A 15,522-nucleotide genomic window follows, 5' to 3' on the forward strand; every position below is an offset into this window, starting at 1 on the left:
ATTTATTTAATTAATTTTGGCCACAGAAATGGCTCTACTTTTGGCCTTTTTATGTCTCACAAGGTGAGTTCATGCACTGAGTATAACTACTAACTTTAAATGTGTTTAAAGTCCTTTACGTAATGTACAATAAGTCTTAATTCACTTAATTTCTTTCTGCTTAGTGTTACAAATGTAGTAGGAAAGCAAAAGATAAATTCAGAAAATATAACAAGGATTCTAGATGGACTTCTTGAAGGCTATGACAATCGGCTAAGACCAGGATCTGGAGGTAAGCATAGAAATGTATTTTTATTCTGTATGTCACTTTACTTTGCTATGATCAAGCCACATATTAACCTACTGTTAATCTTTGCAGTCTCTGTGACCGAGGTCAAAACAGACATATTTGTCACAAGTTTTGGACCAGTATCAGATGTTAATATGGTAAGAAAATACAACAACTGTAAATACAACCTTCTGGCTTCTGTAAAGTACATTTAACTAAATATCTGTTCATGGGTCTTTTTGGTGTCTGCATTGACATACATGTACAACAGATTTTATATTCATAGAAAGCAAATATAATAAAAAAAGTCTAGTTTATTTTTTCAATAACTTCTGTGAAAATAAAATATAGGGTGAACTAATGTTAGATTGTCATTCTGCACAACATACATATTTATCTAAAAATAAAACAACACACAACTACTGATCTATACTTCTTAAAATATATAAAAGCACAATTTTATTCATTCATTCATTTTCCTTCAGCTTGGTATTTATCAGAGGTCACCACAGTGGAATGAACCACCAAAAGCATAATTTATCATAGTAGATTTTGTTACATTTAAAGTTTTTAGAAGTAAAAATGTGTGTTTTGGGGCTTCATACTGATCTAAAATAATATTTCAGTACACCAAATGATTTTTAAATGTAGCCACCCAACATGATTTATGTAATGTAAACTATTGCTACCTCTAGTAACATTTTAGTGTGAATTATGTCTGAGAAAAAAATGGATGTTATTAATTTAAGCTAAATAAATTCCAATGTACAAACCAAAAACCAAACATTTATTGTTTTAATTTCCATCTGTGAGAGACCCTCATACTAAAATGAGGACACTAATATTAGTATTCCAACTCTCTCCCACATCACAATGTGCTTAAGAGAACCTGAATTATAAGTTCATATCATTTGCAACTGTAAAAAGGTCATGATTCACCTCGGTTGTCTCTCTCTCTCAGGAGTTCACCATGGATATGTTTTTCCGCCAAATGTGGGTTGATGAGAGGTTAGCCTTTCAGGGGCCCATTGAAATCTTGCCTTTGAATAACCGTATGGTGGACAAGATCTGGACACCTGACACATTTTTCCGCAATGCACGGAAGTCACTGGCACACAACATGACGTCCCCAAACAAGCTGTTCCGAATCATGCAAAATGGCACAGTCTTTTATACCATGAGGTAAAACAATCAGATTAGGTGAGTTTTGGAGAACTCTTGATAAGAAGCATTTTAGTTTACATGTGAGCAATATAAATGTTGTGAAACGTTTTATTTATTAACATCAGTTAACATAAATAAACAATGAAGAATACAGCATTCTAAAACATTTTAAATGTTGTTATATTTTAATTGTTTGTTGCTAAAATAAATACCATCTGTTAATATTTTTATGGGGCTAACGTTAACTAATTATGAACTGTTATATTTTTTATTAACAATAAAATGTAAAGGCATAAAAGCATAACTGATAATAAATTTTGTATAAATGTCATATTTCATTAAATATATATATTTATATATATAATATATATATATATATATATATATATATATATATATATATATATATATATATATATATATATATATATATATATAGCCTGTTGTTCAGAGTAATATCTGCAGATATACTAATAATTTGGTGATTTTGTCTATTAAATTTTTTTTATTTAAAAATAATTAATTGCACAATTTGGAAAGAAATGTATATAAAAAAGTCATTATCTTAATTTTATCAAGATGTTTCAGAGTAATTCTTCTTCAGATCATTCTGAACTCATTTACTGAATTCTGATGGTTAAATTTCATTCACATTTCCGATGTTGTTCATCTGTATTAATATCTCCATTTCATCTCTGAAAAACAGGAAAATATTTGTTACTTGCTTTGTCATTTGTTAATGAACCAGATTAATGTTAAAAAGTTTCACTTTAGAAACTTTTCGCAGTGCAGGACTTCAGTTTTGTCATCATTATCATCCATTTCAAATTAATTATACAAAAGTGTCTTTTTTTTTAAAAATTTTGACACAATATAATCAGTACAAAGAATTGTATTATGACAATTATTGGCCAATACATTGGTGTGCATTATGTGACCTTGGACAACAAATAGCCAAAAATATATTGTATGAGTCAAAATGATTTCATCAGAATACAAGTAAAGATCATGTTCCATGAAAATATTTCATACATTTCCTAATATAAATATATCAAAACTCAATCTTTGATTAGTAATGTTCATTGCTAGAACTTTATTTGGACAGCTTTAAGTGTGATTTTCTCAATATATTTTTTTTAAGCCACAGATTCTACATATTCCAGTAGCTGTATCTTGGCCAGATATTATCCTATCCTAACAAATCATAATCAATGGAAAGCCCATTTATTCAAAGTTCAAATGCTGTATAAATCCATGTAATGTAATGTGTGTATTTTACATAGCACATTTATTGTGTATGACCATACACACAAAGCGTTTCACAATCTTGAGGGGGGTCTCTCCACACCACCACCAGTGTGTAGCATCCACTTGGATGATGCGACGGCAGCCACAGGCCAACGGCTCCAGTACGCTCACCACACGCCAGCTATTGGTGGAGTGGAGAGACAGTGATACAGCCAATTCAGTGGATGGGGATGATTGGGAGGCCATGATGGTCTAATTTATGACTATTATGGTACTGGTTTTGGTCTAAATTATGACTATTGAATATAATACTGATTTTTGGTAGTTAATTGCATTAACCAATGTTAACTAATGGCACATTAATGCAAATTTCTATCAATGTTTTTTCTTGCACATAAAGTTTCAAATTAATTCAGGTCATCGATTTTCTCAATATTTTAGGTTGACTGTAAGTGCAGTATGTCCAATGGTACTGAGGGACTTTCCTATGGATGGACACACATGTCCTCTCTTCTTTGGAAGCTGTAAGATCTATCTTTCTGTCTGTTCATCCATCCATTCATCCATCCATCCCTCAACTGCTTTCTCTTCTGCCTGCAGATGCTTACACGAATCGTGAAATTGTGTACACATGGAGAAAAGGACTCGAGGCGTCTGTAGATTTTCCTCCAGAATCATCAAGTCTTCTTCAGTATGATCTTCTGGGCCAGACCTTGTTCACGGAAACATATAAATTCAGCACAGGTATTTTCACTGCTTCATTTTCTCTAAATATTACAAGCGTCGTATATGTGTCAAACATATTTTACTCTGGCTGAATGACTTTTCTAATTGTGTGTGTTAAGAGCTGATCCAGCAGCTTTCTCTCTAAGATGCTTATCTGATCAGGCCTATTTCACAGTGTCCGTCTTTAAAAATATCCGTGTTGTAATAAGCCCGAGCAGGCACTGATCTTGTGCCTAAGATGACCAGGGGCTTAGTAATGAGAAATTTACAGGCAGGCAAGAAGCTCAGACCACCTGCTTGGTTACTCATCAGATACTCAATTTAGGCTCAGATCCAAAATAAAGATCTGTGTTCCCAAAACGTACCTCTCCCCTTGCCTTTTCTTGCAATTAAGAGTCAAGGAAGCATGTTTAGCCAAATGGCCTTGATCAGAGCATCGTATGGATGTGCGTAGCTGCTGAATGTGGATGATTCGTCTTCATCAGTGTCCTCTTTTAATCTCTTGGCACCGTGTAGGACTGTATTCTGTCCAGGTCGTCCATTTCTATCTTCAGAGGAAGCTTGGCTATCATCTTATCCAAACGTACATCCCTTTGATTATGGTGGTGGTTCTGTCACAAGTCTCATTCTGGATCAACAAGGAGTCTGTTCCGGCTCGAACGGTAGCTGGTGTGTGCTTGTCTTTTAAGTTAAAATAGATATAATTCCTTGAGAATTTGACAGTTACATAATCTCTTGTGCTCACCTAGGCTATTATTTGATAAAAAATTAAATTTTTGTCAATTATTTCTGTAATTTAACAGTATGCAGTAGCTTTTACTGTAAATTTCAGTGTTAGGATACTTCAGATATCATCCTGATATGATGTTTTAGTGCTGTTCCACAATGCTTGACATGGCATGTTATTTCTAGTATGATGAATGAACTGGAAGTGATATCAGATAAACATTTTCTCCTTGATTTGATTTATTTATTTATTTTCGAACACAATATCATACATAAAATATCATTAACAAAAAATACATTTCAACATGGTCGAAAATGGAGTGTGATGAAGCACAAGCTTATTATTTTCCCACCCCATTACCACATACATCATTCGTCTATTACTTAAACTTATTTCTTCTTTTACTTATCTCTTCTTTTTACATGAAACACATTTCATCCTTTTGGCACCCCTGACAAACCATATGTTTGATTTCATTTGTACCTTTACATTCTGTAACAAACCCAGAGAAAAAAACATAGTACTGCAAATAGCCATTAATTAATATTTCATCATACCTTTCTCTTTTTATCCTTTTTCAATCACCTTCATCATTATATTCCTTTAATAATATATATTTTTGCAACTTTTTAAATTGATTAATATCCTGACATTGTTTGAGAGTTTGATCTAGACTGTTCCATAGTTTTACACCACAGACAGACATACGCAAACTTTTTAAAGTAGTCCTTGTTTTCAACTTCCTAAAATGTTGTTCTTTTCTCAGATCTCTTTCATGACCCATCTGATTCTGCTGCCAATTGTTACATTTTTAACATACAAACACACACACACACACACACAACGGAATTCAAATAAGAAAACACCTTTTTTTTACTGAACCGTAACTTGACAATAATCTCTGATTAATGTAATGTGATCAGGTCATGTCTTAATGTCATTTGAAAATAATGAAGCACTAATTTAGTGCTGTTTTACTCATTAATGATATTATACATTATAGTTGGCGCCAATAGCCTAGTGGTTAAGTGCGTTGACATATAGCACCATGGTGCTCATGGCGGCCCGAGTTCGATTCTCGGCTTTAGGTCCTTTACCGACCCTTCCCCTCTTCTCTGCTCGCAATACTTTCCTGTCTGTCCTATCTAAAGGTGAAGGTGAAAACTCCCTGATAAATAAATGATTATAATATTATTATATACGTTATAAACTTTTATAATGTTTACTATAGTTTTCTTGTTGAAGATTAATTTGTTAAAAATTGTGTCAAAATAGGGCGACGGAGTGGTGCAGTAGATAGTGCTGTCACCTCACAGCAAGAAGGTCGCTGGTTAGAGCCTCAGCTGGGTCAGTTGGCGTTTCTGTGTGTTTGCATGTTCTCCATACGTTAGCGTGTGTTTCCCCCACTGTACAAAGACATGCGGTACAGGTGAATTTGGTGAGCTAAATTGTCCGTAGTGTATGTGTGTGAATGAGTGTGTATGGATGTTTCCCAGAGATGGGTTGCAGCTGGAAGGGCATCGGCTGCGTAAAAAAACATGTGCTGGATAAGTTGGCGGTTCATTCCGTTGTGGCGACCCCAGATTAATAAAGGGACTAAGCCGAAAAGAAAATGAATAAAAGAATGGATTGTGTCAAAATGTTTAATATATATTTGTAATTTTTATTAGTTTTTAATTACTCTACTGTTTATTTTGTATTCTGTTAAATAAATCTTAATAAAAGCAGGTTACTTCAGTCATTTTTCCACAGCAACATTTTCTTTAAAGATTTTAATTTAATATAAATAATTTCAGCTTTATATCATTTAGTGAAAATATGATTATTTTTTCAATAATGCTTATTTTAAAATACTTTAGTTAATTATTGCGTTAACAATCATATCGCTTTACACTTTTCATTAAGCAGTATGCTCTTACATTATGAACAAAGGCTTCGTTTGCAGGCTTTCAACACTCACAGGAATGTGACCTGATTTGTGCCTGAAGAACCTTGACCATATTGACCCTGTAAGGCTGACTGGCCTGTCAGGCATAAAGCAGGGCATCTTTCTGACATCTCTGCTTTGTACAGGCAAATTCATTGACTGTTTAAAATACTACTTTTCCAAACTACAGTCTGTTGTGCAGTGTGCACAGTAGGTCAATTCTCTGTATAGGAAAAAATTCTTTTGAAAACATCATCATCATCATTTTCTTTTCGGCTTAGTCCCTTTATTAATCTGGGGTCGCCACAGCGGAATGAACTGTCAACTTATCCACCATATGTTTTGCGCAGAGGATGCCCTTCCAGCTGCAAACCATCACTGAGAAACATCAATACACACTCATTCACATACACACTCATACACTACGGACAATTTAGCTTACCCAATTCACCTGTACAGCATGTCTTTGGACTGTGGGGGAAACCGGAGCACCCGGAGGAAACCCACGCCAACACGGGAAGAACATGCAAACTCCACACAGAAACGCCAACTGACCCAGCCGAGGCTCAGCCTTCTAGCTGTGAGGCGATCGTACTACCCACTGCGCCACTGTGACGCCCTTATTTGAAAACATAAATAGCAAAAAATACACATAATTGGGTCTGAAGCATATTGTAATTTCTCATAGCAACCTGCTAAAATCAATATGTTAGGACATTTCCATATGAAATTGTATTGTAAAAGCATAATATTAATCATTAACCATTTAATTTTCCAATTTGCTAGATTAAGCAAGACAAGAATGAGTTAAAAATTATGCAAATAATGATGATTTGATATGAAAAAAAAAATCAGTCTGCTGATTTTCATAGATGATTAAGGAAGTCAATTCCCATTATTTCATGAGATTGTTTCCTTTAGTAAGCCATTAAGTGCAGTCGTGTACCTTTAACATTTTGTCCATTTTTCTTAGTATTGTTTTACTTAAAATCAAAATTTGTAATGTTGTGGTTGCCAGATTTGTATCTGGTTTAACAATGACTTCCCTTAGGAAATGGTAAATAGGTAAAATGCTGCAGAACAAGTCATATCAAGTGGTCTTGGCTTTTGATGTGTTTGTGTCATGTTCTCAACATTTCTGTCTTTTTTTCATGTTCGTGTGCTGACCTAATCCTTTCTGACCTTCAGGAATCACCACTGTGCTCACCATGACCACTTTAAGCATCAGCGCCCGCTCTTCATTGCCCAAAGTCTCCTATGCCACCGCCATGGACTGGTTCATCGCTGTCTGCTTTGCCTTCGTGGCTTCGGCCCTAGTTGAGTTTGCTGCTGTCAACTACTATGCCACACTCGAGGCCAACAGGGAGAAACACAAGCTCCCCAGAGGCTCCATTGTGGAGTCTACAGCCCAGGGCAGCGACGATGAGCCCGAGACGGTAACTATAACCTGTCAAGCCGAGCATAGTTAACATTATACTGGTTAAATGGTACTGCCAACGGATCTCCTGGTTATGGGATATGCACAACACGAGCAGCGCTCTTCACAAACCAGTGAACCGTGTTGCTGTTATTGTGATGCTAAATGAGTGTCGCTGCAGCTGCATACACGCCTCCCACAGGGATAGTTAAATACCTCTAAAGACATATTTAGCACGCATAACTAATCATAGCACATGGCTTAACCTTTAAAGGGGACATATCAGGAAAATATGACTAAGTGCTAATGTTGTGTCCCCAGTGCATCTAATGTGAAAATGAGAAAAAGGTACAACCCAGCAAACTTTGTTTTGGTAAACCTTTTTAAATATAAAAAGTGCCGTACAGATTTCGATTCCCTTGTGACATAGAAATGAGATATTATTATATATTGCTGCCACTTAATCTGCATGTTTAAACCCATGACTGACTGTTTCAGGTATGAGGTTTAGTTTCAGATGGGTGAATATCAATGCTTTGTGCTCTAATACCCCAGTACTAGTTTCTCACTTCAAGTTTACCAATTTCCTATATGAATGTGCTTGTTAACATGATGTATGGTTAATCTGGCTTAAAGGGGTGGTCCACTACGATATTATATTTTAAATGTGTTTTAAACTGTGTGAACATAAACTACATCTCTGAATGTAATATGTTCAAAGTTCAATGCAAAGGGTGACATTAGCTTTTACAGAGTTAGCTTAGCAAAGCTTACAGCAAACAAAGTTTGGGTACTACAAAAAAAATACATCCGGGTTAGTGAGAGCACAAATGCTTCAGGTTACGTGCATACACACCGCGCAGTGAAGGAGCATGACCAGAGGTGCAGTAATATTGTAGCAGAGAATGCAAAAATGCCGTCCAAACTCTGCTATTTCCACAAAGCGTGTTCTGTTTCTGTATTTGGGCTTCTAAAGGACACAACACAAAGAGAGAAGTGCTTACAATTTAATTTTAATTATGTTCCAGAGAATTATAAAAAATATATAGCTAGCATTTGACAAAGAACAGCTTTCAGAATCTCTCCCAGTTCAGTGCTGGATTCACAACCTGTAAGTGTTTTTATTTGTTAAAATCGATCTATTACATGCATAGTTTCTAGCGTTAACATTTTTCTTAGCAAATTGAAGCGAGTCAAAAATCACATCAAGTGAGAGTAAAAAAAAAACTTTGTTATTAAATTTTGCATTTCCATTACTTGTTTCTCATGCAATACTTGATGAAAACCAAGCTATTGTCCGATTGAGTTTTGGACATGTAAAGCCTTAATCTGCTACTGATCATCTCTGTTATTTTGGCTGCATGAAATTTGCATGCTTGTTGTTTCTGTCAGAATAGCATGTAAAGGCTCCGCCCTCTTCTGGAAAGCAGCAGCTCAATTGCATTTAATGGGATACATACCAAATAAAGGTGTGTTTTTGCTCACACATAAATAGAGGCAAATTGGGCAAGCAATAATAAATCATCTGTGGTGTATTTTGAGCTGAAATTTCACAGACACATTCTGGGGACTCCAAAGATATATTTTACATATTATATAAGCTATAACATGTGCCCTTCAATGGGTCCACTGCTGTGTTAAGAAGTGACTTTGCTCAGGTGTTCGGTTCTCTGCTCTCTCAGCTGTGTGTGAATGGTAGTTCTTATCTGTTGTGCTGAGTTAGATATGGTAATTCTACAGACGCGTGGTGTCCGCCGGGACTGCTCTCACGCGGGGAGCTCACGGTTGGTGTTTTAAAAATAGCCCTCCGTATTAAAACTGCGAGCCATGACTCTTGTAATCTCTCACCTGTGCTGTAGATTCACTTGCTCCAATTCTCTCTCTGGCTTAGAGACTGGATGGGAAAGAAATATATTACCACATTAAGCGTGTAGTACGTATTTTTATAATGAACAATAAAATGTATTTTAGCTTATATATTGGCTGTGCAAATTAATCAGCCAATATTTTACTATTTTAAGATGATTAGGCAGAGTAAGGTACTTTTAAAGAAAGCATGTTTAGTTTAAGGGCCGGGACACACCAGGCCTATGCCAACTCGTGTTGGATCTCGTCTGGACCAAAAAGCTGCACATGAACACAAAAATTTGCACTCGTTGCTGAATAACCAATCAGAGCACTTTCTTCAACTGACAGACGACACCAATTCTACACGCTGAATCGGACCAACAAATTCTGACGTTAATCCGATGACAACGTAAGGAATACACTAAACCAGAGGTGCCAAATGCTGTTCCTGGAGATCTACCATCCTGCAGATTTCAGCTCCAACCCTGGTCAAACACAACTAAACCAACTAAAGCTGCGGTCACACTTGACTTTTCCTCCCATAGACTTCCATTCATACGCACGCGAATGCGTCAGACCGGAAACGCAGGGTCATGCGTTAAGTTTCGCAGTTGGCTGCGGTGCAAAGTTCAAGCTTGGTGAACTCTGACCTGCAAAATCGCATCACTTGACTGCGTGAGACCAATCGAGGATCAAAACAGGACCTCTCTGGACAGAAATTTAAAACATGGAGCAATCGCTCACCTTTTTTAATGTCTAATCATCTTGTTTAATCCCGCCCCTTTTCGCAGCGACGTACAACAGAATTTCGCATGCTCAAACTATAGTGTGACTGCAGCTTAAGTCAGATCTAAAGGAGTCTTACTAATTAAAGATTTTACTAATTGAAATGAAGTCTAACAGCCGACCATCATCTTGGTACATTTGAAGTCCGAATTATTAGCCCCCCTGAATTATTAGCCCCCGTATTTATTTATTTATATTATTTATTTTATCTACCCAATTTCTATAATAACTCCTTTCTAATAACTAAATATTTATTTTATCTTTGCCATGATGACAGTACATAATATATTACTAGATATTTTTCAAGACACTTCTATAGAGCTTAAAGTCACATTGAAACTACTAAGCAGGTTAGGGTAATTAGGCAAGTTATTGTATAACGATGGGTTGTTCTGTAGATTATCGAAAAAAAAATAGCTTAAAGGGGCTAATAACATTGACCTTAAAATGTTTTTTAAAAAAAATTTAAACTGCTTTTATTCTAGCTGAAATAAAACAAATAAGACTCTCTTCAGAAGAAAAAATATGATCAGACATACTGTGAAAATGTCCTTGCTTTGTTAAACATCATTTAGGAAATATTTAAAAAAAGATACAAAAAATTCAAAGCGGGCTCATAATTCTGATTTCAACTGTATGTCCCGGCCCTAACATGACAGTATCAACAATTTGCCCTGATGCATGCATAACCTCAGCTAATAAGTAATGTACTTGTAACTACGTACTCGTAAAGGTTCCCTCAAAGTTGTTAAAAATGTTATTGCATAATGTTTGTAGATTGTTTCCTTGACATTATTTGTAATAATAATAATAATAATAAATCTTTTTTTTTGTGCGCTTTTGTCAGACCCAAAGTGCTACAAGGCATACAAGGCAAACAGTAACAAAGCAGAACAATAATAAAAAAACAGTAAAAACACCAAAATAAGACAATATGAACAATAAAATTTAATGATTAAATTGACCAAAATAATCAATCTAAATTTCAAAAAAAGCAACGGTAAAAAGGTTAGAAGTTTCTTAAAACAGTCCAGAGAAGCTGCATTCCTGATGCTGATGGGTTGACCATTTCATAGCTTAGGCACACTGTACGAAAAAGCTCTACCACCCATGGTTTTTAGTTTACAGTGTAACTGATACAGTGTAAGTCCTGATGTAGAACAAAGACTGGGGATGTGAGTTACCAGGTCACAAATGTAGTCAGGTGCTAGCCTATGATCTGCTTTATATGTTAAAATCAATACGTGACTTAACAGGAAGCCAGTGAATTTGTAAATTACAAAAGTTTTAAAAACGTTATGTACATGTTTCAATTCCCTGATGTGCAAAAATTACACACTGCACCTTAAAAATGTATGCTTAATATTTAAACTGTAACACAAACTTTTTAGTTTCCTGACCTCTGTTTTTGTTTTGTCAAAGCCACAGTCTGACACCAGTGCCTATAGCCGTAAAAGAAGGGGTTACTCTGTGTCTGAGGGGCCCAGCGCTCGCGTTCCCATCTTCCTTCAGGGCTCAGCCGTCCCACCCAATATGATGCTGGCAGGCACCAGCGCCATAGACAAGTACTCGCGCATAATTTTTCCTCTGGCCTTTGGGATCTTCAACCTCGTCTACTGGTACATCTATCTCAGCAAAGACACCTTGGAAAAGCTCAGGTTTGTTCTCTTATAACTAGTCACAGATGGCAAAATGTGTGCCTTAAATCAGTGAGAGTGTTTTCCACTTGGTTTTTAAGGGGTCATAAACTGCCTTATTAAATTTAGTATTTTTGTAAGATTACAGTTTAACATTGTCAATGTTTTTACGTTTAAAAAATCTGAATTTAGAAGCAATAGGCTATTTTCTGTCTTGTTTTGACCTACTAATCTGAATACATGGTTTGTATAAGTATGGCGGATTCGAGACACATTTTTTTGACCGTCAGAAAGATTAACGTAAATGTAAAAAAAAATCAACTTTTTATGCGACTCATTTCAGAATTGTGGGTACAATTTAAGCATTAACATTTTTCATTCATTTTCTTTAGATTTTCAACACATATATTAGATTGATGAAATGTGTCTAAATGTGATAGGGAAGATTTGATTCTTTACTAATTGTTGTTTTGTCTTTTTGTTAAACTTTTTGCACCATTTTGTGCTTTAGCTCAAGATGCTTACCTCAAACCAGATACCACATGACATGTCTAAAACAGAACTGTATGCATTTTTAAATCAAATAATTATTTACATAAGGTTAAAATGCATAAACTGTCTTATTAAATTTACAGTAGAACATTATCAAGGTTTTAACATTTAAAAGAAAATTATAATTTAAAAGTAATAGGATATTTTCTGTCTTGTGTTGACCTACTCATCTGAATACACTGTTTGACATATATATGTCAAGAGTTCAGATGCAAAAACCTTTAAGTGCTGTCTGAAATTTCCATAGAAAATGAACATTTTTCTCAGCCTCCTTTGTTTATGTTGAGTTATTTCATTTTAAAGACCATGTGAAGGACTTATCATCTGCCATAAAAGTAAAATGACTGAATCTATACACAGAAGCCTAATAAAAATGAGATTTTAGAAGAAAATTTTAGATGGCATTTAGAGGTTTTTGCATCTAAAAGTCATATATAATAGATTAAAAATTATATACAGTAAATAAAAAAAACGTTAACTGTCTTATTAAATTTATAACATTATCAAGGTTTTATGATAAAACCTATATAATCTCTGTATTTTGGTTTAATGCAGTAAAGGTAGTCATTTGTGGCTGTTTGTAAGCATCTATGCTATAAAAGCAGTAGTAGCCAAAAGTAGTCTGAAAGTAGTCAAAAGTGGACTAGCTCAAAACGTTTCAGATGCCATTTACACCTGTATTTAGTACTGTCTACTTGTGAACTGATTGATAAAAACACATCTTAATACCTGATGTAAATGCACCCTAGGTGTTCTCTTATTAAGGTAAATCACGAATCTGGAGTTTCTCTTTTTAAAATTTATTATAAAATTGTTTATCATCTGACTGCTGCAATAGCTTAGGAAACATTCAACATAAGAAAAACTTTTAGTAGTAAAATGTAGAAGTTATCTATTAGTGGTTATGTAAAAAACGTTTTTTAAAGTAGTTATATTATAGTACAAAACTAACATCTGTTCCATAATTTATATAATATATTTCATGATGCAAAATGATAAAAAATAAAACTGCAAGACATCCAATACAATTACATGTGGCTAGCCAGTGCTATCTCACAGAAATGTGTAACTTTTTGATTTAGTGGCTAATTCGGATGAAATTGTGTGATTTCATTCGTACAATTTAGTACGATTTGCTTATCCCACAATGACGGTTGGGTTAGAGGGGGGTTGGGTGCCACACCTCATTTTTAAAAAATCATTAATTTTCATACGACTGAACTCATATAAATTTGTTCGAATTAGCCGTTAAACTGACATAACATAAAATAGTTACGTTTCCTCATGAGATCAGGTGTAGGTTAACCTGCCTAGTTAACCTAATTAACATAGTTAAGCCTTTAAATGTCACATTAAGCTGTATAGAAGTGTCTTGAAAAATATCTAGTCAAATATTATTCACTGTCATCATGGCAAAGATAAAATAAATCAGTTATTAGAAATGAGTTATTAAAACTATTATGTTTACAAATGTGTTGAAAAAAAACGTCTCTCCGTTAAACAGAAATTGGGAAAAAAACAGGGGGCTATTAATTCTGAATTCAATTGTATATATATATATATATATATATATATATATATATATATATATATATATATATGTATGTATGTATGTATATATATATATGTATATATAATTGTATTATTCATGTGCTCTTGTAATCCACAATCAAAAACATGAACTTCCTCCTCTCCACTGCAATGACATCTCAAGGGTGGGACAATAATCATTTCCAGCAAGCACTCAAATGTCTTGGCAGCCTGAACCAAAACAAGTACAGACTGTTTTTTTCTATTTTGAGAAGCTGTTACATTAGAATCAAGAGGATAATCACAGTTTCATTTCATACCTGCTTTAATAAGCAAAACACATTTTAAAAGTATATTAATAATGTATTTGCCTAATGACAGTTACTTGTTGTCATAGATTTGATTACTCAACAGATTAATTTTGCCATTAATAGATTTACCATAGAAATGCATAATTTTGAGCCCAAGGACGTGATCAGCTTGGAGAAGAAGGCCGGGTTGTCATCTAGTAATTATGGTAATTACAACAAGACACGAGAGCAGGCATAAATTAATAGCAAACGGAAACTTTTGCTGCAGATATTATTTTGATAAAGACTTTAACTTTTCTCTTTTATCTTTGAAAATTATACAACAGGCACCTTGTTCTTAAAAAATAGGTCATAATGCAAAATAATATAGACTTTTATTGCCATTTCTTTGGCGTTTATGTTTCCTGAATTGGAAACGGTGTGGTTTTCATGTTTATTTCTGCTCTGCATAGCTTATCTTCTCATCCCAACGCTGGATGTGTTATTCTGGAAGCTATGATGGCACACACAGGTTTCCACCGGATGTTTTATCGAGCCTGTAAATACATGAATAATTTCTGAAGCTAAAACAGCCGCAGGACTTGAGCAGGTGAAAACAGGAGAGAAGATGTTCCTTCTGGGTGACTCTGTTACTGCTTGTTGAGGTCAGAAACCCATCCAAGATTTATCACTTATGGCCAACACTTATCCTGTGCTATTTTCTTCTCTCTCTCCTCTGAATGCTCCGATTTGTTCAAAGGCATCATGAAGCAAACATCACATTTAATCCCAAATTTCTCCCAGTGCCAAAGGCATGAGATTTACCGAATCAAGAAAATCAACACAGCCTCTCAGAATAGAGTCACTTATCAAACTCAAAAGCCAAAGTTTCATTATTTGTTTTCCTGAGGGGAGCTAAAGGCAGTCATTTGAGGCCTTTCTGCAACGTAGCGCTCGAAATATAAGATGCAATAATGTATGACTTCAAATGGCATCCTGCTCTGCACATTTCACACAGCAAAAAAAGATTATTTTCATCAAACATTAATCATTGACGTCAGAATACAGGCGATGAAAGAGCGCATGAGGCTGTGAACACTTGTACGCCACACTTTCATCTCTGCTGATCTCATATTTGTCTTTCGTTGTGTGTGTTTGTGTGTGTGTGTGTGTGTGTGTGTGTGTGGTTTTTTTTTGCAATCTCCACAGGGATATCGAGTGAGTTTCTCCTGAGCAGCACAAGGCATATTCAGCAGTAAGACTTACAGGAAGTGCTTTACTCTGGACCTCTCTTTCTCTGTCTCTCACTTTCGTCATCTTTCGTCAACTTCACCCTTGATCGAGCACAAGCCCGTCTGACACTGTTTGACAAGCATTTGATCCCGTTCCTTTCCTATTTTAT

At 35.1% G+C, this 15,522-nt stretch overlaps 1 protein-coding gene across 1 annotated transcript in view; it reads left to right on the forward strand.

Moving 5' to 3' along the window:
• Positions 1-28: 28 nt before the first annotated feature.
• The window catches only part of gabra6a (gamma-aminobutyric acid type A receptor subunit alpha6a), a 16,227-nt gene continuing 733 nt past the window's right edge, over positions 29-15,522 (forward strand). The window contains exons 1-10 of the mRNA XM_056472497.1: positions 29-63; positions 165-271; positions 359-426; positions 1,230-1,450; positions 3,122-3,204; positions 3,281-3,424; positions 3,923-4,075; positions 7,249-7,496; positions 11,534-11,769; positions 15,330-15,522. The exon at positions 15,330-15,522 is cut by the window's right edge and continues 733 nt beyond it. Coding sequence (XP_056328472.1) covers positions 29-63; positions 165-271; positions 359-426; positions 1,230-1,450; positions 3,122-3,204; positions 3,281-3,424; positions 3,923-4,075; positions 7,249-7,496; positions 11,534-11,769; positions 15,330-15,342 — 1,308 coding nt within the window. The 3' untranslated portion in view covers positions 15,343-15,522. The remainder of the gene's footprint in view (positions 64-164; positions 272-358; positions 427-1,229; positions 1,451-3,121; positions 3,205-3,280; positions 3,425-3,922; positions 4,076-7,248; positions 7,497-11,533; positions 11,770-15,329) is intronic.

This window comes from Danio aesculapii, chromosome 14, assembly GCF_903798145.1.
Source record: "Danio aesculapii chromosome 14, fDanAes4.1, whole genome shotgun sequence".
Classification (NCBI taxonomy): domain Eukaryota; kingdom Metazoa; phylum Chordata; class Actinopteri; order Cypriniformes; family Danionidae; genus Danio; species Danio aesculapii.